Genomic DNA, 25,038 nt, shown 5'->3' on the forward strand with positions numbered 1-25,038 from the left:
CAGCAGAGAATGCCACAGGACCCCACAGGTGACCTCCTCCCATAGGAGAGCTATTTATTCCTTTCTTTCCTCTCCTTTTCTGGAGAACTGTCACAGCTGTGCACAGGTGGTTAGGAGTGCTGTGACGTTCCTTGGAGGCGTCCTGAAAAGAACGGCACAGGCACAGGCAAGCCACTGGTGTGACTGAGCTCTTTGGTGAAAGTTGCAGGATTCGGGTGACACGGAGGAAAGGGATGGAGCCTTCTGGTGGACTTCTCCAGGAGCTTTATTCTTCAGAGGGATCTGCGGACAGAAGACCAGAGAGCCAGAAAAAGCAGGGATTTTTATACAGGGGAGGCAGGGAGGGGGTTACACAACTTGGCCAAGCTGGTTAGGGATTGAGAAATGGATCAACCAGGGGAAGGATCAAAATCAGAACAATTAACTGGGGTAAATGGGAGGAAGGAGGGAAAGAACCAATGGGGTACAATCAATTAATCTGGTACTGATAAGCTTTATGGGGGAGGAACACACCTTATCACTTTGGGAGATAGCAGCCTCCTAAGGTTTCCTCCCCAGGGGGCTTACCACAGCCCTGAAGCCTAGGGGCTGCTTTCTCTCCAGGGGAAGGTGTGTCGACCATGGTCAGGCTCCACAGCCTCCCTGGGCTTAACTCCCTCTACAGAACACCATTCCTCTCTCACAACAGCTTCTTCTTCTTCAAGCTTTTGGCAACAGATTTTGCCTTTCAGTGACTGAGATGTGATTCAGGAGCCAGATGTGCTGAAGCAGCTGTGCATTTTCTCCTTCATGGAGTTCTCTCACCTGAGAGCAAAAGGGTTTATTTCTGTCATGTCTAATCTGTGGCCTATTAATGCAGTTCTTCAGTGTTGGCAGAAACAATCTATGTCAGGTACTGCAGCTGAGTTCCTTGGATTATACTTGGCAGGTTTTTTCAACAATAGAGGAATCAAAGTCTTCAAAGATCGTGACAGGATGAAACAGCAAGAAAGCAGCTAAAGAGGGCTTAGATCAAATTAAGGCAGTGGTCTCTCGGGCAGGAAAGACACAAGCCAATAACCTTTGGAAGGTAGAAGTACTAAGTTCCTCTGTCTCTTTCAAGCTTTGGGGTCTCCTTGACAGCTACTCTGACACTGTTCAGGGGGCACCTGAACGCTGTATTGTATTCCACAGCTCTGGGTTCTGCCAGGAGCCTTGTGGGAGAGATGGAACAGGGAAGTTTATGTGACATTCCAGGCTGACACTGAGCCCCACATTGTCTTGCACCTCATCTGGAGGTGGTGGGAGGTCTGTGGCAAAGGTGCAAAGCAGCAGAGCACAGCAGTTCCCTGCAGTATTTAAACAGCTCCTCTTCTCCCCAGCACAGCAGATGGAAACAGGAATTATTTTAGGTACAACAGCAAATGAGGGAGCAGTCAAAACTGAAGACACACTGCAAGTCCAACACAAACTCCAGGAAGCTGAGAAAAGGAGGAAGATCATACCAAGCATTACCAGATCTTCCCTGTCACAGAGGGACCGCTTTGCAATTAAAACAGGGCAACGCAACCTCTTAATGAAACTTTTTATTTAAACCAATACAAGCACCATGCTTAGCAATAAAAGATTTGGTTTAAAGTAAACATGCAATGTGGAGTAGCAGAGACTAAACAGCAGATGGAAGTTGTACTGGTTACTGGTATTTTCATGGAACTGCCAAATTCTCAAATCTGGCCATGAACCTCTCACCTTTTAAGGCAATGAGTCTGAACCACAGAACAAACACATGAGTTCCACTGAGCCCCTTCTCGTGTCCCACTGTGGCTCCATTTCACAGTCACTACGTATATGTGTAAAAAAGTGTTCATGATGTTTATTTTTGGAATGCACTGAAGTAAGAAATTGAATTCTCTTGCTTCTGCCTGTTTGAGTCAGACCCCTGCCATTGTTTCTGGACAAGCTATTTTACAATTAAAGATACAAAAATGGAATCCTGGTACAAATGCAAAGATGCTCCTTTGGAGAAGTGAAAAAGGTGTCAACACCTGCATTATTGCCTTCTTTAATAGAACAGTATTCATGATACTAGAAATACACTTAAACCATCAAATACCAGCATTTATTTTTTTTTGTTAAAAATATTCAAAACACTACAAGTCTATTTCATAGGCTGACATGCAAACTCATGCTTTAATTCAGCTTACCATCAATGAATAGGATTACAAGAGCTGTATCCCAGCCATCTAGTCAATATTTAAAGCAAACCTAATAAATTGTGGCAGAAGTCTCCCTTGGAGAGACCTTTAACTCCAGACCAAGGATTTTATGGCAAACTTACTAACTCCTGAAAAATAGGAGCTACCAATGGAAAATGCTGACTCTCAGACCTTTAGCTACAAAGGCTCCCCTAGGTTTATTTTTTGTCCTTCAGAGGTCTGAAAATTCAAGAGAAATGTGTGATTAGAGATGGGCAACTCACCAGCAAAGGCCATCTGGAACATACTGCCTGAATATGGACTCTATCTGCCTCCCACTGAGCCTAAGGGGGCAGCAGCACAGAACACACAGTTCTACAGATAAGGTGGGGAAAGGATGTTATGAAAACAAGGATTATTTGTGCAGGAAAGACTTGAACAAAATGATGTCTTTGTTTAATCAAGTGCTAGCACTACCTGCATCTCAAGAGCCCAGGACAAGTAGCAGCAGCCAGTTGTGTCAAAACACTGCATTAAGACCAAGGAGAACACAAACAAGGCTGGAACAGCAAACGCCCTCCCCACACTCATCCTCCCAGAACCTGCAGCTGCTTCCACAGGTCAGCCAGGGGAGGGAGGAACAGCTGCCAGGCAGGGGGGCTGAAGAGTAATACTGGTGGGCTGAGCAGCACCAACAGCACCTTTCAGGAGAAACTGGGCTTTAACACTCTCATGAGGATCTGTTTCCTTCCTGCAAGGCTGCAGGGGCAGCACCCAAAGCAGAAAGTGCTTAAGTGAGGCACAAGAACGTGTGAAGAGGAAGAACTCAGCTGAAGATTCAGCTGTACGGAGCAATGTTTTCTTGGCAGAAGGTGGAGCAATCCAGAGATGAAAGGTCAAATTCGATCATTTCATGCAGCAGCTCCTCCCTTCCCTCCTGATACAGGTCTCTTGTTCAGTTACTTTTGTGCAGACCTGTGCAGGCAGCAATTGGCTGCTGGCAGCCCACCAGTGTACAAAGTACAACAGATATGATTAATCCAGTTTTTCCCCACTGCAAATCAAGCTGAACATTTCAAGCAGCAGCTTCCCTCTCACCCACACTGTACTTTGACATGCCTCACCTTTAGTACAATCCCAAAAAAACCTCAAGAGATTCTTGCTGTTTCCAGACTGATGCTTGGAATGACATTATCCTTTAAGCCAAAGTCTTATTTATACAATGTTTGTCACAAAAGACATTGTTTTTATTGATCTGCAGTACAGAATGATCAAGCAACAGTTTCATAATCAACATTTTTTCGTCCAGGGAAATGAAATTGCTTTTCCAGTTCAGTACATTAACACAGAAATTTAATTACAAGCACTTCTTGCCCGCACCAAAAGATCAATTTAATTGGATCATTCCAACATGTATTTGGAAAAGCTCCTCTCAAGTCAGATTTATATACAAATAAATGAGCAATAACATCAAACTAGGTAGAGATTTACCAACACTGAAGACCTTTGCCAATTAATTCCTTGTTATCTTGCAGGAATTAGTGTTTTACCACTAATGCAGCCTGTGTTGACAAATGAAAAATAAACCCACTTTCAGCAAAGGTTTCACAGCATGAAATACTGGCCTCCAAATTTAACACTGCATTCCTTCCCAGAGAGCAGATTGGTTGGGGCAGCTGTATTTGAAGGTATGTTATCAACAGGAAGCTGCTCTTTGTGCAGATACTTGTTCAGTACCACAACAAACACTCACAAGCAAGATAGGGAGAGACTGTCCCATGAGTGCTCCTCCTGCCACAGCACAGGGTGAATGTGTCCCACACCAGACAACTACTCTATTCAATATAAAACAGACCTGTAAAAAGACTGGTCATTTATAAAAGTTAAATACTATTTTCACATTAGATTTGCTGTTTCAAAGAGATGGACCGTTAAGTAGATGAAAATCAAATGATCACTAATGCATAACTTCATCTGGAATGTAATTTTGACCAAAAAGCCATTAAGAAAGTTAGAGGTTGTAATTAAAGTACTCAAAAACTACGTGTGGCCAACTTCTATAACAAAAGAAATATAAATCGTTTATTATCAAGAAAAGCTTTAACCTCTTGACTCCTACAAATGGAGCAGATGACTGGAATTTCAAAGAAAATGAAGTTGGCTTTTTGTTTTAACAGATGTCAGCTGCAGCACGAGGCACTAGGAACAAATATTACTTGGATTCTTTAACAAAGTTTTTACCAAATTTGTTAGAAGTGGCAGTGTAAAATTCTCAAGTCCTTTTAAAGCTAACAAATGAAAGGCACACAGTATCACTAGGTGTTCAGCTAACAGGAAATGAGCAGAGGTAAACTTCTCAACAGTGTCAGAATAGAGATGCAAGAAGAAATCTGGTACAAGAGGAACCAGAGTTGTAATTCAGCCCTTAGTTATCAGCTAGTTCCTGTGAGAATGTATTAGCATGAGAACTGGACAGTCAAAGCTTTGCCCTGAAATTTAGAAAGATTGACTCAGGCAACTGAGGAATGACTGGAATGACAAAAATTAGTTCCAAGAATTTGAGACAGTTCACATAGACTTGATGGAAAGATAAATGGATGGATTTGCTCTACAAGGATTTTGACCTTTTAATACCAAACAATTGCTTTCAAGTAGTTTTCAAAACTGAGAAGACATTAAGTCAAAAAATCTGGTGACAGTATGTGGTGTCGCTTCCCTGCCTCGGATGCATCACGTGCGACGTCTGGTGACACTGCAGTGACGCAACAAGCCACTATGGATGTTGTGGAGAGGCAGAGGACAGCAGGAATTGCTGCCTGCAGCGTGTAAGGCTGTGGAGAGCAGCGGAAGAAGCTGTGGATTTCTGGTGGAGCAGCATATATAGCTGCGGAAGGCAGTGGAGAAAGCTGTGTGGGTCTGAACCCCCCATTTATGGGAGAAGATGCCATCAGGTAAGAAAAATATGGGAGGGTGGGCATCAGTACACGAAGACCCCATTATGAAGGTATGGATTCCTTTTTTAAAGAAACACAAGATGAGATACCACAAGCAGGCTCTTTTGGCCCTGCTATCATGGTCCAAGTAACACGGACTGTATATAACTGAAGGAATCACTCTAGATTTAAAAACATGGGAGCGGGTTGGCAGGTTTATAATCGAAGAAGCCTCCCTAGGAAATGGGGCAGCCATCAATGTGATAAAACCCTGGAGGCTTTTAGTGGACTTTTTAAGGCAGTTAAAAACTGAGCGTGACGCAAGAATGGCGGTAGAGACACTACAGGCTCCGCCAACTGAGGCCAGCAGCAAGGAGAGGGCACCAAGAGGAGCAGCAGGAGGTGTGGACACTAGAAGAGGCACGCAAGAGAAAAGCACGGGCACAGCAGCCACACGAAATTGTGCTGCCACTCCATGCTGGACTTTTCCCTGGAGGAGCATCCCACGACCGTGCGGGGCTGCACCGCCAGCTCATGCCTGGGCACCTCTTCTGGGGGACATCCTGCAGCCAAGTGGTGCAGCACCACCGACCTGTGCTGGGACACGCTGACAACAGAACACACCAATCACACAAAAAACCCCCTCAGCTGCTGCAAAGCTGTACCTTGCTGCCACAAAGCAGTGCCTAGCTACTGCAGAGAGGCACCGAGTGCGTCTGCACAGCCACCCAAACAGCATGCGCTGGAGTCGCATGTATCCTGTCACCACGAACATGCTCAGACTGCCTTATCCTGGAGCTGACTAGCTAGACTGTGAGACTGCACCTACAACACTGCCTGCACTGCTGTCTTGGGGTGCAAAGCAAGATGTAGCCAGCAGTGTGTATTCCATTGCCACCCGCTGAAAGCGGTTGGGGAGGTGTTTTCATTTCTTCTACAACCTATTCCACATAACTCCAGGAGGGGAGGAGGGTGGGTGTCTTCTGTTAATGGGCCAGCTGTTAAAACCAGGTGGAGCAGTGTTCTTTATCTCTTCCAGGACCCATCCTCTCTCCAGGGGTTTTCTTCTGTTAATGGGCCATTAAGGCTCACTGCATGACTGATAAAATTAGATCAACCCATTGGGAGAGGCTCCACCCAGGGGGAGGAGCCAAGCATTCCTACCTGAATCAAGCCTGAGATTCAGAACACCTCGACAGCCTGTTTGCACTGGATTCCCAGAGGAAGACTAGACCCATCTCACCACCACTGGACCTTCAGAGGAAAACTACACTACAGGATCATCTCTGCTAGAACCACATCTGTCACTCCAGGAGGACTTAATTCGACTGCTACCAACAACACCCTGACCAATAGGGTGTCAGGTTGAATTCTGACTCTATCAGGGTTTTTTTTTTTTTCTTTTTTTTTTGCACTACTACATTTTTGCTTTTAATATATCTAGTCAAGAACTGTTACTCCTATTCCCATATCTTTGCCTGAAAGCCCCTTAATTTCAAAATTGTAACTCGGAGGGAGAGAGTTTACATTCTCCATTCCAAGGGAAGCTCTGGCTTTCCCTGGAAGACACCTCTCTTTCCAAACCAAGACAACTGGACACTGCCACTTGTGGGCAGACCCTGGGGACATGTCACCACACAGAAGTCAAGCCTGTGTCAAACCTAGAAGCACCAGGGATTGGGAGAAGCCGCAGCAATGTCAGAATGGAAGGTACTGAACAAGTATTACCCCCCAGACTTCAATCCAGCAAAGATTGCAGAAAGAGAGGGAAGAGGAACAGCCAACAATCCCATGAAGGTCCTGGAGAACCCAACTAAGGAATCTAAGCTGGAGATGGAGGTCCTGGAGAACCTGCAGGAGCTGAAGGAGCTCAACCGGTGCCAGGCCAATGTGGATTTTGAGGCCATGCTTAAACACTGAGGCAACACAAGGAGCTGGAGGAGGATCAGAGGCACAAGGAGCAAGAGGAAGATGAGCAGGAGATGAAGGCCATGCTGGAACAGGCCCAGACCTGCCGGCTCCTGGTGGATTCCGACTCTGACGAGGAACCGGCAAAAGCCCACCTGAATCCCACGGCCCAAACAACACCCAAAGACATCCTGCAGGAGGACCTCCAGCCCCAGAACAAGAAGCTGAGGACGGAGAGCTGGGAGCAGAACATGGGCAAGCTCAGCACCAAGGCCCAGCTGGCTGGGCTGTGGCCCACAGGAAGCAGAAGCTGGATCCTGCCCTGGAGAATGGGATGGAAACCCAAGGCACCGTGGCCAACACCGGCTCGATTTCAGCAGCAGGAGCCACGTCCTCACTGGTTTGTTGGGAGCCTACAATGACAGTGCCAGCAACTGAGGAGCCAGCAGCAGGGAGGGAGCAGGGGCTATCCCGGCTCACTGCTGCTCCTGAAGCCCCACACAGAGCTGAAGCACAGTCAGGGGCCCGAGGGATCATTGGGAAAAAAAAACACAATGCAACAATAGTACATAAACTGTGCATATAAATGGCTAATGTGTGTCATAAGGATGCGTTTGTAGCTCAGAAAAAGTTAGCGTCAGCTTCCAAATGATATTTGTACACGGTTATAAACCCCAGAACTGAACTATTTTAGTTACAGAAATATTAGTCACAGGAGTGCAAAAGGAGTCCCTGCAGAGGAGTATTCCCTTTCAGCAGGTACAAATAAGGAAACACCTGCAAAGATTTGTTACTTCAAGGAGACAGACCTGTCATTCTTTGCACAAACTCTGCACAAGAGAGATACTGCAGGAGACAGCTGTGAATACAGTGCATTGCTAGGATGTAAGTACTCATGTCTGGTTCCAGTATCACCAGGATGGTATATAAATACTTAGAACAGAAGTTTTCCTTAGTGGAAGAAGCCCAGTTTCTCACGCAGCCATTCTTCAGTAAGGTCTTCTGTATTTCTGATTTCGAATACCTAAACAAAATGGCATTGCATCAATTCCTGAGGGATGAGACTGGAAAGGGACTAGCACACAATGCAAGACGGATCTTTCCACACATGTTGTCTGACCTGCAATAAACCCCTCACCAACCTACAATTTTCAGGTGCTTTCTTGAAAGCATCAGATCAGAGGAAAATGCACAAGACTAAGTGGCAAAACACATCACTAACATGAACAAGAATCTTGTAATTGCTATTTCTCAGCTCTACTCTCGTCCCTTAAGAATATGAGGAAAGCACAGTACTACATTTTAAAATAATCCTGAAGTGGCCCCATCTCTCATGCATTATCTCAGCAAGACAGTATTTTGAAGAATACTAATTCATTTAATATCTGGGTTGATTTAAGCACGAACTTCAGCAATTTTGCTTAGTACAACACACAGTTATTTTTTCTTTGAACTGAAATAAATTCATAATATCCAGTAGCATATTATTTTACCTGCAAAGTATCTCAAAACAGAAAACTTGGGGAAAAAAATCCAACAAAATCCTAAAAGCATAGAATGGTTAGAGTTGCAAGGGATCTTAAAGACCATCCAGTTCCAATCCCCTGCCATGGGCAGGGACACCTTCCACTATCCCAGGTTGCTCCAAGCCTCGCCTGGGACACTTCCACGGATCCAGGGACAGCCACAGCTTCTCTGAGCAAATCCCACAACACAACCTAAAAGCTATAAACCCAAAGCTTTGTGAAATCTTCAATGAACCTTTAATGCAGCCTTGAAGCAGAAAACAAGGTCCAAAACACCAATATACTTTTACATTCCATGTAGGCAAGTAACTGGTTAGGGGGTTTTTTTCATAGCCTGAAGAGAAACTACCTTAATTATGCCTTGATTACTGGAGTCTATGAGATACTCAAGACAAAAGTCAGGTAATTTTACAAATTCACAGGCCTTCAAAATAGAGAAACTCCAAAAATCAGTGTTACAAGAACAGAACAGCTTAACAGGAACCAAGCTAATATGCAAGTCACAAGAGACTGATGAGAGAACTCAGCTGAGTCATGAGCAAAAATCACACCAGGAGGAAGTCACAGCATGAGTTAAAATGAAACACAGCTCAGCATGTGGCAAGAATAAAGCACATTTGGAGAGCAAGCAGGCAATGCCAACTAGAGACAGCCTATGTTCTCAGGCTTCAGGAGGAAGATGAATGATCATGAACCTCTATACTCAGTCCTGGAGTTGCATTCAAAAGCCATTCAGGCTGAATTTGATAGGAGCTCCAACTGAGCTACTTCCCAGGCTTTCACCTTCTTCTCACCAACCCTTTCTGCTTGCTTACTGAAAATTCTCTTCCTCCTTTCTATCACAGCTATCAGCCCTCCAAGATGCAGTTTCAACAGATCTAAAAAAAAATTTCTTGGGGCTGTGCTGATTGTTTCTGCCATTTTCTACTGCGTTCTTATTGACTCCTATCAACTGGAGGTCTAATTTATAACAGAGGTGTCTTTTCTTACAAGGTACAGCTGGAGGAGGAAGAAGTTGGATGGAGCTTGGAGCAACCTGGTCTAGTGGGAGATGTTTGAACAAATGAACATGAAGGTCCCTTCCAACCCAAGCCACTCTATGATTCACAGTTCTCTCACTGACCATTTTACTGGCATGTTAAAGGACTCAGCAGGATATGGAAGACCTAAAGGGAACAGTGCTACTGGAAGTTCTGCAGTCATTTCACATGATATGAAAAACCTGAAGCAGCTACTGACTCTATTAAGCTTTACTGCTTGAGGCAAAAAGGAGTCTAGGTGCCAATTAGGCAAAGATTTCAAAGATCTCCAAATTGAAAAATAGGTGACATTTCTAAATTATGAACACAGCCAGGCCTAGTGAATGCAGTGATTTCTTCTGGTGTCAGTACTGGAAGAACCCAACACAGGAAGAAATTGTTCATCACTTGGCACATGTTACTTACTCTGCAGGCTGTTCTGCAAGCATCCAGCCTCAAGAAACAGCTAAACTGATCTGTTCTACACCACACTGAGGCTTCAGTCTATTCCTCCCATCAGTAAATTCCTCCCCCACAGCAAAGATGTCCATCCTACTGAGGGATATTTTTGTTTTAGAGAACACTGTTCCTCCTGGTGGTTTAGGCTAGAAATCTCCACACATACTCCTCCTTCAGTCTTCCTAAACCAGACTCTGTTCACTGTAACCATAAATTCTCACAAAACCCTTCTTGCCATTGGTTCGAGCAAGACACAAAATAACAACCTGCAGTGAAGGGGGAAAAGAGTTATTTCAAAAGCCAGTTGTACCTTAGTGAGTTCAGCTGTCTGTACAAGCTTATTCTTGCTTCCAGCATACATCATCTGCTGCTCAGGCTTACATCCTGTAGTTGTGGGGAGGGGGAGGGAAAGAGAGTTTGTGTAGTTATTTTGACTGCAAGACTTTAAAAAACAAGGTTGGGTGGGTTGTTTTTTTTTTTTAAGAATTCAAAGTGAAAGCTTAAGACATTCACAGAAAGATTCTTAGGTAACTACAGAACAATATGCTCAGTAATTGCTAAACTTTTATATACCTAGTTACTCTAGTTCTAAGAAATGAAGGGTAAAACAATGCAATCAGTTTATCTTCTTCCAGGGGATAACAAGGATAATCCATTAATACCAGCAAGATACACTACTACAATACAGAATACAGATGGAAGCCTAGCAGCAATTCAGCTCTGTAAGCCCAAACCAAGACCAAGGTTATTTGGCTTCTATTAAAATTACACAGTGCCCTGTCCAAGTAAGCTGATGTTGAGGGTTGCTGTGACACAAGCAAGAGGATGCTCTATCTGCTCTCTACAAACTTGGGATGATCCAGGATTAGAGCCTCCTGGAACATTCTATTCCCCCAGCACTTTCACGTGCTCAAATCTGGGTTAGGGACCCCCTTTTCCTTTTCAGCCATGGCTGTGAAAAGCTCTTTAGACTATCCCCTCACAGCATCCTCTACTGCTGCCCATTACATCCAGGCCCCCTGAAAAGTCTCCTCTCAAATCCCATCCTAACCCTCTTAGAATCCTCTTCCTTTCATGGGTAGAATGAAAGGAATAGGATTCTAAGACCCCCGGAAAGAAATGGGTTCCTTTGTCCTTCTGAGATGAGAGGAACTTCTTCCCTTCCAGTCACTAATGCCTGAATAGCAGGAGACAGGCAAACAGAACCACTCAGCAGAGGTAGTGTCGTCCAGCCCTCTCTCCACTCATTATCTGAGCCTTACAGGGTTGGTCATGTTTTAAGGATTCCCCAAGGTCTGAGGAGAAAACAGGTTAAAATGAAGTTAAACCTCCATGAGTAGACACAGAGTGCTCTAGGCCTTGTCCTTTAGAGGAGGGTTGTTGAGCACACTGAGAACAGGCGCATTTAGGCAGACACACCTTTTGGCCAGCTAAGCAGGAAACCAACACTCCAGTTCAGCCTTCAGAAGTGGGAAAGGGAGAATCTCTTCTATCATACATCTGAAGTGCCCTAAATGTGAACCTCAAAGGCAAAAAAAACCTCCTTGAGAGCACTAAGTACTCAGTTTTATCTTCCCTAGAAAAGAATATTCCCAAATTTACAACACACAGTAGCTACCAATCACAAAGTTCACTCACCAACTGGACTGGAGAAGATAAAACACAATGGATAAGAAACTCTTCCATCTTCATGCTGGTACTTGTAACTATAAACAATAAATGTTTTTTCTGAGGTTAAAGAAACTAGGAAATCCATTATTTTAGTAGGATATAATCCTTAGCTATCAGAGCTTGATGCAGGCACAGATCAGTGTTACATTTTAGATGATGTTTTAATTTGGCAATAATAACCTCACTGTTCTGTTTTCACTTCCACATCTGACTTTCAGAACTGGCCCCGCCTCAATGTGAAGGCTGTCTCTGTAGTAATGTTTCATACCAGAGCTAAAAATCACCCTCTCATCACAAATATTCCTCTCGCAACTTTGTAAAAAGACTTCCCACACCCACCAGTGTGGTTCTGGCTTAATGAAAGCCTAATTCTTTCTTTGCTGACCAAGAACTTCGTTGTTTCAGGTGTTTTCCTGAATTTCAATCAGAGTTTTAGCCAGGACTCCTGTTTTACAGCCTCCCACTGCACTGTGGACATGAAAGGGAAGATTCAGAACACAGAGAAGGGAACAGTGCCAGCCAGCTCTTGAGGCTAATTGGGCAGGTATTTTCTTCACATGTAACTTAAGTGCCTCTTTTATTTCGTTAGTTAAAGAGTAATTTACTTGACCCTCTTTTGTTCCTGTTTTTTTCAAAACAGGGATTCCTCCCTGGATCACATGCCCACAGCAATCCCACAGAATCAGTAACTGCAGCAAAACAACAACAGCCACATCCTGAGAAAGTACCAAAACAGATCCAGAGTTACACAGAGAGATTTCTATATTTAGAAGTAGCCAACTGGTATATTTTACTCACTTCTTTACATTACCAGCAGCATGGCTTTGCTTTACTTCCCCAAACATTATATAGTCTAAAAGGAAATCAAATATCAGGAAAGGCTTAAATGAGTCATTGTTTCAACAAGTGGTACAGCAGTTCAGTGCAGCCTGAGAACTGATCCCTGGGTTATTTCACAAATAAAGGATCAGCAAGATCACACTACAGCAATTATTGGCCTAAAAAGGTGAAGTCCAACATTTTGAACAGCTTCCAGGAGTGAGTAAGTCCAAATGGCAGCAGCATAGGAAGGATATCGAGGTTGTCTCTCAGGCAGCTCGTCCTTTAGCTCATCAGGAGAAATACCCTGGTGACATTAAACACAAGCAATATTTGAGCAAGCATCTCTCACTGGAAGGTTAAAGCATGGTAATGGGCAGCAAAACACCTGCAAGGCAGATGTTGATCTACAGGTGAACTGATTAGGGCCTCCCAAATTACTACAACAGTTTAGGAAGACTTGTTTGCCAATAGACTCCTATGACTAAACACAGAATTAATGCTAACATGAATAATCAACCCTATTTTAGGCATAATGAGTTTAGAAAACAGTTTTGGCTCTAGTTGACTATGCTGGCAGCTACCATGCTTTGCCAACCCTAGTGCTAAACAGAAATAAGCAAGCACACACCATGAAGTCAGTTAAAATCGGCTACATAAATCAAAAGTTTGGAAAAAATCAGTCCTTCCTCCTTCAGCAAACAAAAGAGTCACCATTACATTTAAGTGTTACATTAACATCCAAGTTCTAGGGAACAAGAGCTATGGTTAATGCTCAAATCCCTGGGAAGGATTTAATTTTGCCCTATGGACCATTAAGAAACACCACACACTGGGCTGACCTTATTATGCCACCCATCAAATTTAGAGTCTGCAGGGGATTAGCAATCCTGCTTCTAATTGATGGCAGACCAGCTCAGAGGCAAATGTGCAGATCTATGTGGAAACACAGCAGAAATCTCTTCAAAAAGCCAGCAGGTGCCAAAGATGCTTTTTACATTGTTGAAACAGCTTTAAAATAACTTTTTTTTGGTGCAATTAATTAGTCAACTCAAATGCTTCTGCATAATTTCACTATTAATGGTGCTGTGCTTTACATGCAGAGTGACCATGCATTTAAATAAGCTCATGACTCAAATTAGATTAAGAGTTTGATAACAATTTGAAACTAAGGCAGTACCTTAGAGACAACAATATATTGCAGGCTGAAGATACTCTTATTTACAATTCATTTAACAAACCTCATGCTCCTCATCCAGCACCACCAACTGCTTATCCTTGTCGATTTTCACTACAAATCAAAATAAAACACCGATCAATGTTTTTTTCAATTGATTTATACAATGGACGCATGAAGCTTTTTAGCACTCAACAATTACAGTCCTTGTGATTCTGTTTTTCTTCTTCAGTGTATCCCATCACTTCCCAAAATCATTTTCCAAACAGTGGTAGACTCTGAGCCATAATTAAATATAAATACTCTGCTAAGAGCAGATGGAGACTTGAATCCTAAGAACAGCTCTGTTTTATTGTTAAAATTACAGGCAGAATTGGAAGTGCTGCAGCTCAGAGAACAAACACCCTCCTGGCTCATGCTGACCTGATACAGCAGCAACATTACACAGGGAAGAAAACGGGAGAGAGGATTTTCTGACAATTTTTGTCAGGCATCTTCAGAACTCACTTATAATGGCAGCATTGTTGGTCTCTTTGCGAAATCGGAATTTTCTCAGTTTCTCCACCAGGTCTTCAGCAACATCACAAACCACCAGAGATTCACTCTGCAGAAAGGAAATGGCAGAGGGGAGGGAGAGATAAATCCTTCTAGAATGTGAAACAGACAATAAAATCTCTGTGTCACACATATCTGTGCATAAACCCTACTGAAGACAGCCTGCATGCAGCTTGTCCACACCTTCAGAGCATCATATAAACCAGAAAAAACTTGGGTGAAAGCAAATTTGTTCCCTTTTTAAAAAACACATTCAACAGAACATTTATCCATTTTAATTTCTTGACTCAAAGCCACACAGTTAACTAGGAGTGTTTTATTAACTACTCCTGAACTGGGATTATTCCCAGATCTCTTAGAAGTAAACTTTACACTTCAGAAGTAGACTTTACAGTTCTACACTTAAAAAGTAAATTTTACACTTCATTTTCCAAGCCCAGAAATAAGCGAGTCCCTTAGGGTGACAGCAAATGGGATAAAGTAATTTAAGCATTTAACATAAGAGCTACTAATAGTTTTTAAGAACATTGTCCTTGTTTATTTTTACCCACAAACATAATTATTTTCTGAGATTCATACACACAGAAAGAGTTTCAGACATTTTAACCCAAAAACATGCAGCCATTTCCCCCTGTGCACACCAAGCTCTCAGCAGAGATGCTCAGATACCATATTAGTCATCACACTGAAGATGAGGAAGGAAATTACTGTTTCACAAGCAACCGTGCAGGTTATCTTCCCTTATACATGCAATTTCTGAACTGCACCAAGCCAACAACCACTGCCATTTCCTGAGCAACATTTTATACACACAACCTCCATCACCAAGGGGTTCATATCAGCTTGATAAAGAAGTTACTTAAAATCTGCAGCTTACACTGTATTTGTGAACTCCCAAGTCATCAAGAACTTTGTCCAAAGTAACTGTATTTCAAGGTTTCCTTAAAAAAAATCCTCAGATAAAAAATTTATGAAAGTTATACCAATCAAAAGCTCTAATAAAGAGCTCTTGCATTGAGACAAATCACTGATTTTAAACCAGAATGTCACTATTTAAGCTCTCAGTTCTGTCTCCTCATGTTTAACATTGTGAGATCTCCCCAAAAAGCAGACGGGTGGCTCTGCAACCCCGCGTTTGTTGTTGCTCCTGAAGAGATTTCCACCTTGACCAAATTCTGGCACAAAGTCTCATCCCTCTGCTTCCTCTGGACAGCTGGAGAGGAAATCAGGCTCTGCTGTGAGAGCACAGCTCAGGCACTGCCTGTACAGCCTCCCTGATTTTGCTTGTTTCCCCTAAACGTCAAAGATTGCCCTTGGCTCCTTCTGATCAGCGCGTGGCTAGCTGTGACCCAAACAGGTTGAACTCGATGATCTCAGAGGTCTTTTCCAACCTAACTCATCCTGGATTCTGTGAAAGATCCCTAGTACCCATTCTCACTAATTCAGGAAAAAATCCCAAAAAATATTTAAAAACACAACAAAATTCAGGGCTGCATTTCATAGTTGAAGTTGTGTTTCATATAAAATGTCACTAATACCCACTCTTAACAGGAGGTCTCAGTTAAAAAACCCAACAGGATTCAGGGCTGCATTTCAAAGCTGAGGTTTTATTTTATATTAAATACTCTTTTGTGAAAGAACCTTTTCTCCCAGTTCTCTGGGCTCACCAGCTTCTCCCAGCAGACAAGCCGTGCTCTTGCTCACACCTGTGCAGCCATACAAACACAAATCCCTGAGGGAATCTGAGGGAAAACACTTGGTAACATCAGATTCGGACTGTTTATCGGGGCTAAGCCGGCTCACCAACGCTTGGCTTAACAAAAACTCAAGAAAGCCACGGCAGGATTGCTGCACAGACACGGACACGCCACCGAGGGCGATGCTGCTGCTCTCTGGACACTCCTGTGCAGATCCCCCTGGGGACACCCACTCCCCGCACCGTCAGACTGACAAGTAAACATGAATTTCCCAAAGTGCCTCAAGCACGACTCTCACTAGAGAGGCACGCAGCAAACCAGCCACAAGATTTCATCGAATTTCCTTTGCAACTGCTCCTTCCACAGGAGGGTTCACCTCCCCAAACCTTTACTAAAAGCAACATGCATGACTCTTCCCACAACCACTTCTTTACCCATTAGCCAATATTAATGCAAAGTACCCCACAGGATTCATCCACTAGTCCCTGTTTCTCTTGGTCTATTACGACCAGCAATCACAGCTCAAGTCCAAATTTACCACTCGGGTGAATTAGTTCAATGCGCAACAATCAGACGTTCTTCAGCGAATTAGCTCGAAACATTACATGACAAGCAACAGCCAGGTGCGACCAAGCCATCAGCCGTTTCACAGACACAAAACCAGTTCCTCAGAGGTCAGATGAAGCGGTCTCTTGCTGGTTGTTCTACCATCTCCCTATCGAATCTTTCTGAATCTAACCATGCATTATCTCAGCGGGGCGAGTCCCCTCCCGGCCGGACCCCCGCCCTTCACGATCCCGCCGGGTCCCCCCTGAGGGAGCGGCGCGCGCTCCCCCCTCACCATCTTGGCGCGCGCACCAACCGCCGCCGCCGCCGCCGGCTCTTCACTGGGTTGCGTCCCCACCCTCAGGGCGCCTGCGTGGCGCAAGCCCCGCCCCCTCCCTCGCCCTCCGAGCAATCAACAGCGCTCTCCCGGGGTGGGCGGGGCGGCGTCACGCACCTACGGGCAGCGGGGAGGTTCAAGGCCGCCGAGCGCGGGAGGGGACGGGAGGGCGGGAAAATGCAGGATCACGTGATGCCCAGCAACACGCTCCTTCTCTATTGCCGTGCAGCCCCGGCCCCGCCTCCATCCCCGTTGCCATGGCAACTCGCGGGCTCGCCCTCAGGCGCCATTTCGCTCTGGGGTTCTGGGGGAGGCGGCACTGGACGGGACGGGTTCGGTTTCACAGCCCTTAATGTACCTTCGAAAGGGCAAAGACTGAAGGTTTAAACCCTGGAGTTGAAGCATAAGGCGAATCAGAAGTTGTACTGCTCGCGCTGCTTGTTGTGTGTACAAGTGGAGAGTAACTCTGGAAGTCATGCGGTGTCTCCAGCACACAAGTCACAAACCGGAGCAGCCAGAGTTGGGCCCGCGCAGCTCGTCAATAGGGTCTTGATGTGAGGTTTTCCTGATGCTGGAGTGAATATTTGGCCTTTTCCGTGCCGCTCTCAATTTTAGATTATGTTAGAGCAGAGAAAAATGCACTTTCAGGGATTGCATAACAGATTCAAGAACATAATTGCTTTCCTCACTCGAAAGTACAGATGCAGCCTGCAGATCTCAGATGATTTCTAGTGAATTATGCTAATGATTTAAACACCAAATTTATAACTTAAAATTGCAGATTTTCACCAAGGGCTTCAGGGAACACCACAGAAATGTGAGATTGCTGAGCAGCTACTGAAGCCTCGCACAAAATCACAGAATATCTTGAGGTGAAAGGGACCCACCTCACAGGGATCATCAAGCCCAATTCCTGGCCCTGCAGAGGAAAGCCACAAAAATCCCACACCTTTGCCTGGGGGCATTAAGATCTGTCAGCGTTGGGGCCATGACTGTTCCCTCAGGAGCCTGTTCAAGTGCATGAACATCTTCTGGGGGAAGAACCTTTTCCTAATTTCCCACCTAATCAAAGGATCACAATCTGGTTTGGGTTGGAATGCACCCCAGAGATTATCCAGTTCTTACCCCACTGCTGTGGGTTGGAACACCTTCCACTAGACCAGGATACTCCAAATCCTACCTAACATGGCCTTGAACGCTTGCAGGGGATGGGGCAGGCACAGCTTTCAGGGCAGCCTGTGCGAGGGCCTCAGAGCCCTCACAGCCATCAATTCCTTGCCAGTAGTCCATCTGACCTGCATTCCAGCACAAGGAGGAACCAAGGCATAGCTGTGTGCTCCCAGGGGGGCGGCTTTGGGTCACCTCACAGCCACTGGCACTGCAGCTGTGACTGGCAGCTGCCAGGGACAAAGCTGAGGCACACTGAGCTCTCCAGTCTCTGGCAGGGTGGCAAAGCTGAATCCTGCCCTGAGTGCCACCACTGTGGCTTTAAGAGCTCTCTGTGCAAGCACACAACAGCAACAGCCCTTCTGGTGCTCTACAGACTTGAAAGGGCACCTGGAGCCCAAGCACACTGCCAGGAGCCAGCACTTCTGCCAAGAGCCCAGGAGTGGCGAGGGCCAGTTTCCTCCAGAGGCTCTGAGAACAGGGGCAGCAGGGCCAGTAGGGCTGAGGGGATGGGGGACAAGAATCACAGCCAGGCTGCCCTGGGACAAGCCAGACAGGCAGACAGGACATGGTGCAGGCAGGAGTCTCTATCCTCTGTGCCCGCCTGAACACAGGAACATAAGGGGCGGGGAAATGGTGGCAAAACAGGCCTCTCTCCTATGGGTTTCACAGAGTTTTTGGAAGGGTTATGTAAGAAACAAGGGTCAGACCTTTAGATTTTTTTAAAGGGGGTAAAATGGACTGTAGCCAGCACTGTGGTGCTTGGCAAAACTGCCAGAAGCCCTCTGTTAGCTTAAAACAATGGTATACTTTTTCATTACATTTGTTAAATGCATATTCATTAGGATTATACATATTAAACATTCCTGTAAGCTTACATGATCCAGGAATACTTCTGCTTGGCTCAATCTTTGACTTGTCTTCATGTCATTCTGTAGATGAAATTCATATATTCCGTTTCTTCCTGAGGCTCTTTTCAGTTGTTTGACATTTCCTCCATTTTTGGAGGGTCAGTCTTTGCATTTTTCTCTTGGTGTTTATTTTCTTGGTTCTTGTCACTGTTATCATTTGGATAAGGTAGTCCACAAGTACATTGACACAGCATAGCAATTTCACGCTATTATGTGAGTTAGTTACACAAATAAAAGCATTTAAAATTACGTAGTCTCTATTTTAATATTATGTGAAGGCCTAAGCTATAATATATACTTATAACACTACTATTTATATAAGCTATATGGTACATACAGAAACTGACAGATTATACTATATTAAAGCAGTTAAAAGGGGTTACAAGTAGTACTATATAAAAATCATTGTGATCAATAATAATTTGGAAAAGCCAATACATGAATGTGAAAGCCAATAACTATATTGTCATTTATAACAGGATGCAGAAAAAATAGTCTGGGATTGGAGAATGCAGAGGATGTAGGCACAGTAATCCTCTTGCGTTATAAAGCCTTATCCAGTCTCCGCAGCTGGTGGAGGGTAGTTTATATGGATATCACATTTCACTGCATAGAGCAGCACTTTGATTACCTGGAGCAGGAGGTAATCAGCTGCTTCAGGAGCTCGTGCAGGACAGGCAGGGGCAGAGGGCCAGGGCTTGGGGAGCCCTGCTGTGGGCTGGCTTGTAACAGTGGCCCTTGTGGGTTGCTGCTGAAATGCTGCTCCTGCTCTTGGGGCTGCAGTGTAGCCACAGCAAAGATGTGGATGTCAGCCTAGTGGGGGCAAAGAAAGCCAGAAAGGTTGCACCCCCAACAGGCCAGACCTTGGCTTCAAACCTTGGGAGGCATTTTTTTAACTTAGGTTGAGCTAAAATTATCCTCCCAAGAGCATTTCCAGTTACTATGTCAAGGAATCCAAGTTCTGTTCCCCTTGTGGTTGTCTATGTTACACATTTTGTATTGCTTCCAGAGTCATCCACCCTCAAATCTATATATTGTCACTTCTCCCTTGTTCGTAGTCTTTGGAGTACTGTGTTCAGTTTCTGGGCATCATCCCTATTTTATTTCTTATTCAAGTGATTTTTCTTTTTTGGACACTCCATCCCACCCGCTCCTTTTTCTGCGCCACATCTGCCATGAAGTCAGGGAACCCAAAAAGACCTGTCGCGGCCACCCTCGCTACATGAGGCACAGAGCAGTGACCAAGTGGAGATCTTCAGCAGCAGCTTGGAGGAAGAGGAGGAGCCCATTGTGATTCACCTCTTCAACATCCCTGCCAGGTGGCTCAGGAGGGATTTCCTGCTGGATATCTTGGAGCACCTGTGCCACTCCATGGAGAAGACAGACTGGTGGCCCCTGGACTACCCAGAGACGAGTTCGCTCTTCCTCGGAGGACCAGCAAATGATGAACGGTTTTAGGTTGCTTTGCTCTCCCCCTGGGTTGTCTCCTTAGGAGGCTTTCCTCAACTCATGGTGAGCAAAACTAAGTGCTCCTATGAGCCATTATTACTAAATATTAATCTTTGAGTCCTGATTTGCTGTATCCTCAGTTCCTGTTTTTCCCTTCTCCTGATTGCTTCCTCTTGGATCCTTTCCCTGATTGGCTTTTTCCTCGGTCCTTTTCCCCATTGGTCCAAGTTGTTAACCCCACCCCCTTGAGCATCTATATAATCCTGCATCCCTGAGCCCTCAGGGTCTTTTAGTTGCTGGTTCCTGTTCAATAAGGAAGACACCTGGAAACCAGAAGATCTGCTCCCATTTTGTTCTGCGTTGCCTGAAGTGGCTCTGCCACCTTGCCGCTCAGGCAACACTCAAAACTGAGCTAAATCACCATCAGCTCGGGTGTGCCTGTGCTCTTGGCAGGTCGGGTGTCTTGTTAAAGACGCTTCTGTCAGGGAAAGTCGGCGGCACTACTGGGACCACCACCGATCTGGGACAATCTGGGCTTGGACCACTGAAACGAATCCCCCGCAGCCCCCCGGGGCTAGCTCAGTTTCTTGGGAGGCTTTGGGGGAATATTTCAGGGTTAGGGTAAAAGATCCAAAAGAGGCTCTTACCCCCAGGGTTGATCCAAGACGTTTATTCCAGGAGGGGAAACAAGGGCAGGAGGCCCAGAGGGCAAGGGAGGTCCAGAAGGAGGGAAAGAGGGCTGGAGCCTTGGAGAGCCGGAGGGCAAGAGGAAGAAAAAAGGGAGGACAGGCCCTTATCAAGGTTTCTGTCCAGGGGGGATGGCTGGATCTCAGCCAATTAGGTCAAGAAATGAAGGAAGGGTAAAACTACATGGTTACAGGCTTCAGGGGTCCTAGGGAAAAAACATTCCCCAGAGAAATACAACAGACCACTGAGGTTTCAGCCAGGCCATCAAAATGGACAATAGTACTGCTAACGCCTCTCAAAACCTTGAGCAATTCCTACCCCAGTGGGGAGTGAAACACTAGCGGCATACCTTACTCCCCACCATTGTAACCTGATAATATATATATGAACTGTGTATAAGTTACCTGTGTCTATATATATCTTTAACCAGCTTCATTGTACATAAAAAAAATTCTAGATATGTATAAAATTTATGTATGTAAAACGTTGTGTATACATATATATATATATAGTTTTGCAATATTAGCCAAAATCTCATATAAAGATTGGATGAGGATGTGTGGCAGCAGCAGGTAGAGGACTTGGAGTAGGGCACCCCAGACCCTACTGACCCTGGCTGGGATGCACAGCATGCAACAGCCTTGGGGCAGCCCCTTCTGGGCTGTTGCTGAAGTGCTGCTACTGCCTTTGAGGATGTGATTCAGGCACAAAAGGGCAGCCATGAGGCAGAGAGCAGCATCCCGCAGAGCCAAAGCCGAGGCGAGACGGCACAGGAGGGGAATCAAGCAGAGAAGTCTTTGCTTAAAGATGGGATTCAAAGAGATAAAGGAAATATGGAGGCAAATGAAGGTAATGCAGAAGAAAATGGCCAGTCAGGTTCAAGTCATCAAATACAACATTTCAGTCTCTGACACATGCCGAGCACAAGGTGTCCTGAGTCAACGCCGTGGCAGAGATCAAGTTCTTCAGGCATGTAGCAGTGTGGGTGCAGCAGAGCAGCTGGCACTGGAAATGTAGGAGCTCCTCACCTGCATCCTGGTGGACATAGGCTTTTCCACTTGCACCTTAAAGGTGGTTGTGATGGTCCTCCTGAACACCCCTGCCATGGTGGCTCAGGAAGGATTTCCTGCTGGATATCTTGGCGCTCCTGCGCCACTCCCTGGAGAAGGCAGACCTTGACCACTTTGTTGTAGGCAACAAGAGGCTTCCTGTGGAGATTGGCTTGCAGCCAGACTTTGGAGTGGTTGAACCGCCAAGACTTTTCTGGCACCTGCTGCGTGATCCAGGTGCCCACACTGAGGCCATTCAAGATTACACTGGTCTGCCATATGGGTTCAAATGACTCCTGTTCTGCAGCCCTTGAAAGAGATCCTGGGGCACAGAGCTGTCTGATGACAGCTGAACTGCCTGCTGTCTATATGAACTGTATATAAATTACCTGTATCTATATTTCTCTTTAACCAGTTTCATTATACATATAAAGGTTTTTTAATATGTATATATTGTAGTGGTATCTTTTTCAGTTTGATTTGTTAAATGTATGTTACAGTTGGTTTATTCCATGTACCCCTAATTTAATCCCTATATGGTTCACCCCATGTTCAGTTATCTGTCAGTCTTCTGTTCCCCTACCCCTGAGGCCTGTCAGTCATGGTGAGGCCTCTCCCTGCATGTGGAAAGTTCCAGGGAGGGCACTGAGTGGTTGGCCAGGGTCCGAGAAGTTCCCTCCTTCCCCTCAAGGATTGGTTCCTTGGGAAGTCCTTCATCCCCAAAGCCACTCCTAGATCTTTCCCAATTGGTTCCTTCCCTGACCCTTCTCTTGCTCCTCCTCTATATGAAAGATACCATCACAGGGCAGTCTGTGCTTGGTTGAAGCAGACTCTCAGAAGTGAGATTGCTCCTATTGGAGCTCCAATAGACTTCAGTGGCAACCCCTCCGCTGTGGTGGTGTGGTTTTGGTTATGTATGTTTTTATTACTTGAAGTTATTTGTAATGGTTTGTTCCATGTACCCCTTTGGTTATTCCCCGCTTGGTTTACCCCATGTACTGTTTCCTGTCAATCATTCGTTATGTAACCCATGGGCCCTGCCTGTCACTTCGAGGCCTCTCCCTACGTCTGGAAGGTTCTAGGGAGAGCCTCGAGTGATAGGACAGGATTCCAGATTTCCCCTCCTATCCCACCCTGGTTTGTTCCCGTGTTTGTCTATTAGGTTATGAGCCACGCCTGAGTTACCTCTGATTGGACCCACACAGAACCCATCCCTCTGTACCACCCCCGTATAAAAGTTACTGCACAAGGGTGATCCTGCTCTCTGTTGAGGCAGACACCCTGGGCTAATAAACCCAGTTTGGTTGACCCTCGACAGGATCCCCTCTTTCTGTCTCGCGCCATCACTGCCTCCAGCCAAGGGCCAGCCAAGACCTACAGGATCTCAAAGGTGATCTGGTCACTAGAGAGTACCTTCCCTGCCGTTGGTGTCAGGGTTAGCCAGGGCAGGAACAGCCACGACACCGCGACACTCCGCAGAGTCCTCCTTTCTTCCTTGCCTTCATCACACTGTGCTGAAGCTAGAAGAACTCACAGATTGGCTTGGTTGGCCAGCCTACTGAGCCATACCAAACTTGTCGCCGGTGCCAGGGCTAGCTGAGGCAGGTTGGGAGGTTACTCCCACAGCAACCAATGCGACAATATATGACACGTATACACATAAAACTTTGTGTTATATATATATAGTTCTGAAATACTAGGCAAGTGTATTAGCAGTGTCGGCCCAGCAGCACAGCTGGCACTGGAAATGCAGGGGATCCTCACCCACATCCTGGTGGATATAGGTCTTTCCACCTACACCTTAATGATGGTTGTGATGCACATCCTGAGCACCCTTGTGTAGTAGTTAAAGGCAGATTTGGGAGGAAACCTCCTAAGGGGCCCTCCCTCCCCTCCCCCAACCGGTGCAGAAAAAAAAACCCTCTTCAGAGAGAAGTGGAAGGAACCCTGTTTGTTAAACAGGCAAAGCACTCCACAGCACAATAAATTGGACAATACCCAATGACAAGAACTTCGTGCCACTCTGGAGAGATGACAGATTTAGAAGTCCATGAAGGTGGTTGCTCTGTCTCAGTCCCTCTGGCACTGGGAAACGTTGCGCAGGATGGGTCTTGGTGGGTTCCAGGTGCAAGCCTCCCATGGCTCTCTCCTAGGTCCTCACTCCAGAGAGATTTTAACAGTTCCAGAGGAAGGTGAAAAAAAGGGAAAAAACCAGGAAAGAAAAAAGGAAAAACCAGGAGAAGGGAAAAAAGCAAAGCTTCTGCCCTGCTCTGCTAGCTACATACTAACTAACTAACTAACTAACTAACTAACTAACTAACTACTAAAGGAAAAAAAAAAAGGATGAAAAGAAAAAAAAACTCTCCGTCCCATGCTGTGTGTCTCTGACTCCAACTCTCAGGGACAGCTGGCAGAGGAGTGTTTCTGAAAACAAACACTCTCTCCCTTCCCCCTGCTCCCAGATCCAACACAAACCGAACGGGCAATTTAGGGTTACAGACATCACCCTTGGACACCCTGTCACGGTGGCAGTGATCTCCTGCTTGATCTGGGCAAAAGCGTGTTGCTGTTCAGGGCCTCATTGGAAATTGTTCTTGGCCTAGTGAGGATGGGACCAGATGTGAAGAATGCGGTTTACTCCACAGCCGGGAACAATGGTTTGTCCTGGAGCCTTTGGCAGAAGGTGCCTGGGGAGACTCAAGGCTGACCACTAGGATTTTGGAGTCGAAGCTACAGAGGGTCTGAAGACAACTACACTCCAACAGAGAAGGAGATCTTGGCTGCCTACAAAGGAGTTCAAGCTGCCTCAGAAGTGATGGGCAGAGAAGCACAACTCCTCCTGACACACTGACTACCAGTGCTGGGGTGGTTGTTTAAAGTAAGGGTTCCTTTTACTCACCATGCCACTGATGCCACATGGAGCAAATGGACTGCCCTCATCACACAGCATGGCC

The 25,038-nt window shown here is 45.5% G+C and overlaps 1 protein-coding gene and 1 pseudogene across 1 annotated transcript; one reads left to right on the forward strand and one right to left on the reverse strand.

Moving 5' to 3' along the window:
* The first annotated feature begins 5,433 nt into the window (after positions 1-5,433).
* On the forward strand, positions 5,434-7,557 carry LOC136362027 (splicing factor YJU2 pseudogene; annotated as a pseudogene).
* A 24-nt stretch (positions 7,558-7,581) lies between these two features.
* GMFB (glia maturation factor beta) lies at positions 7,582-16,811 on the reverse strand. Its single transcript, XM_066321547.1, has 7 exons — positions 16,780-16,811; positions 14,194-14,290; positions 13,751-13,800; positions 12,767-12,816; positions 11,658-11,740; positions 10,330-10,403; positions 7,582-8,039 (listed from the first exon to the last, which is right to left on the reverse strand). The coding sequence occupies exons 1-7, from the start codon at positions 16,780-16,782 to the stop codon at positions 7,968-7,970; spliced, it is 429 nt and encodes a 142-aa protein (XP_066177644.1). The 5' UTR covers positions 16,783-16,811; the 3' UTR covers positions 7,582-7,967.
* Positions 16,812-25,038: the final 8,227 nt, after the last annotated feature.

Source organism: Sylvia atricapilla, chromosome 6 (assembly GCF_009819655.1).
Source record: "Sylvia atricapilla isolate bSylAtr1 chromosome 6, bSylAtr1.pri, whole genome shotgun sequence".
Lineage (NCBI taxonomy): Eukaryota > Metazoa > Chordata > Aves > Passeriformes > Sylviidae > Sylvia > Sylvia atricapilla.

What these genes read in the sequence shown, in the direction of transcription:
- GMFB (XM_066321547.1), bottom strand. An exon ending in CAACAATGCTGCCATTATAA is followed by an intron (nt 13,801 to 14,193) that starts GTGAGTTCTGAA and finishes TTTGATTTGTAG; the next exon opens with TGAAAATCGACAAGGATAAG. An exon ending in TATCTTCTCCAGTCCAGTTG is followed by an intron (nt 10,404 to 11,657) that starts GTGAGTGAACTT and finishes CCACAACTACAG; the next exon opens with GATGTAAGCCTGAGCAGCAG.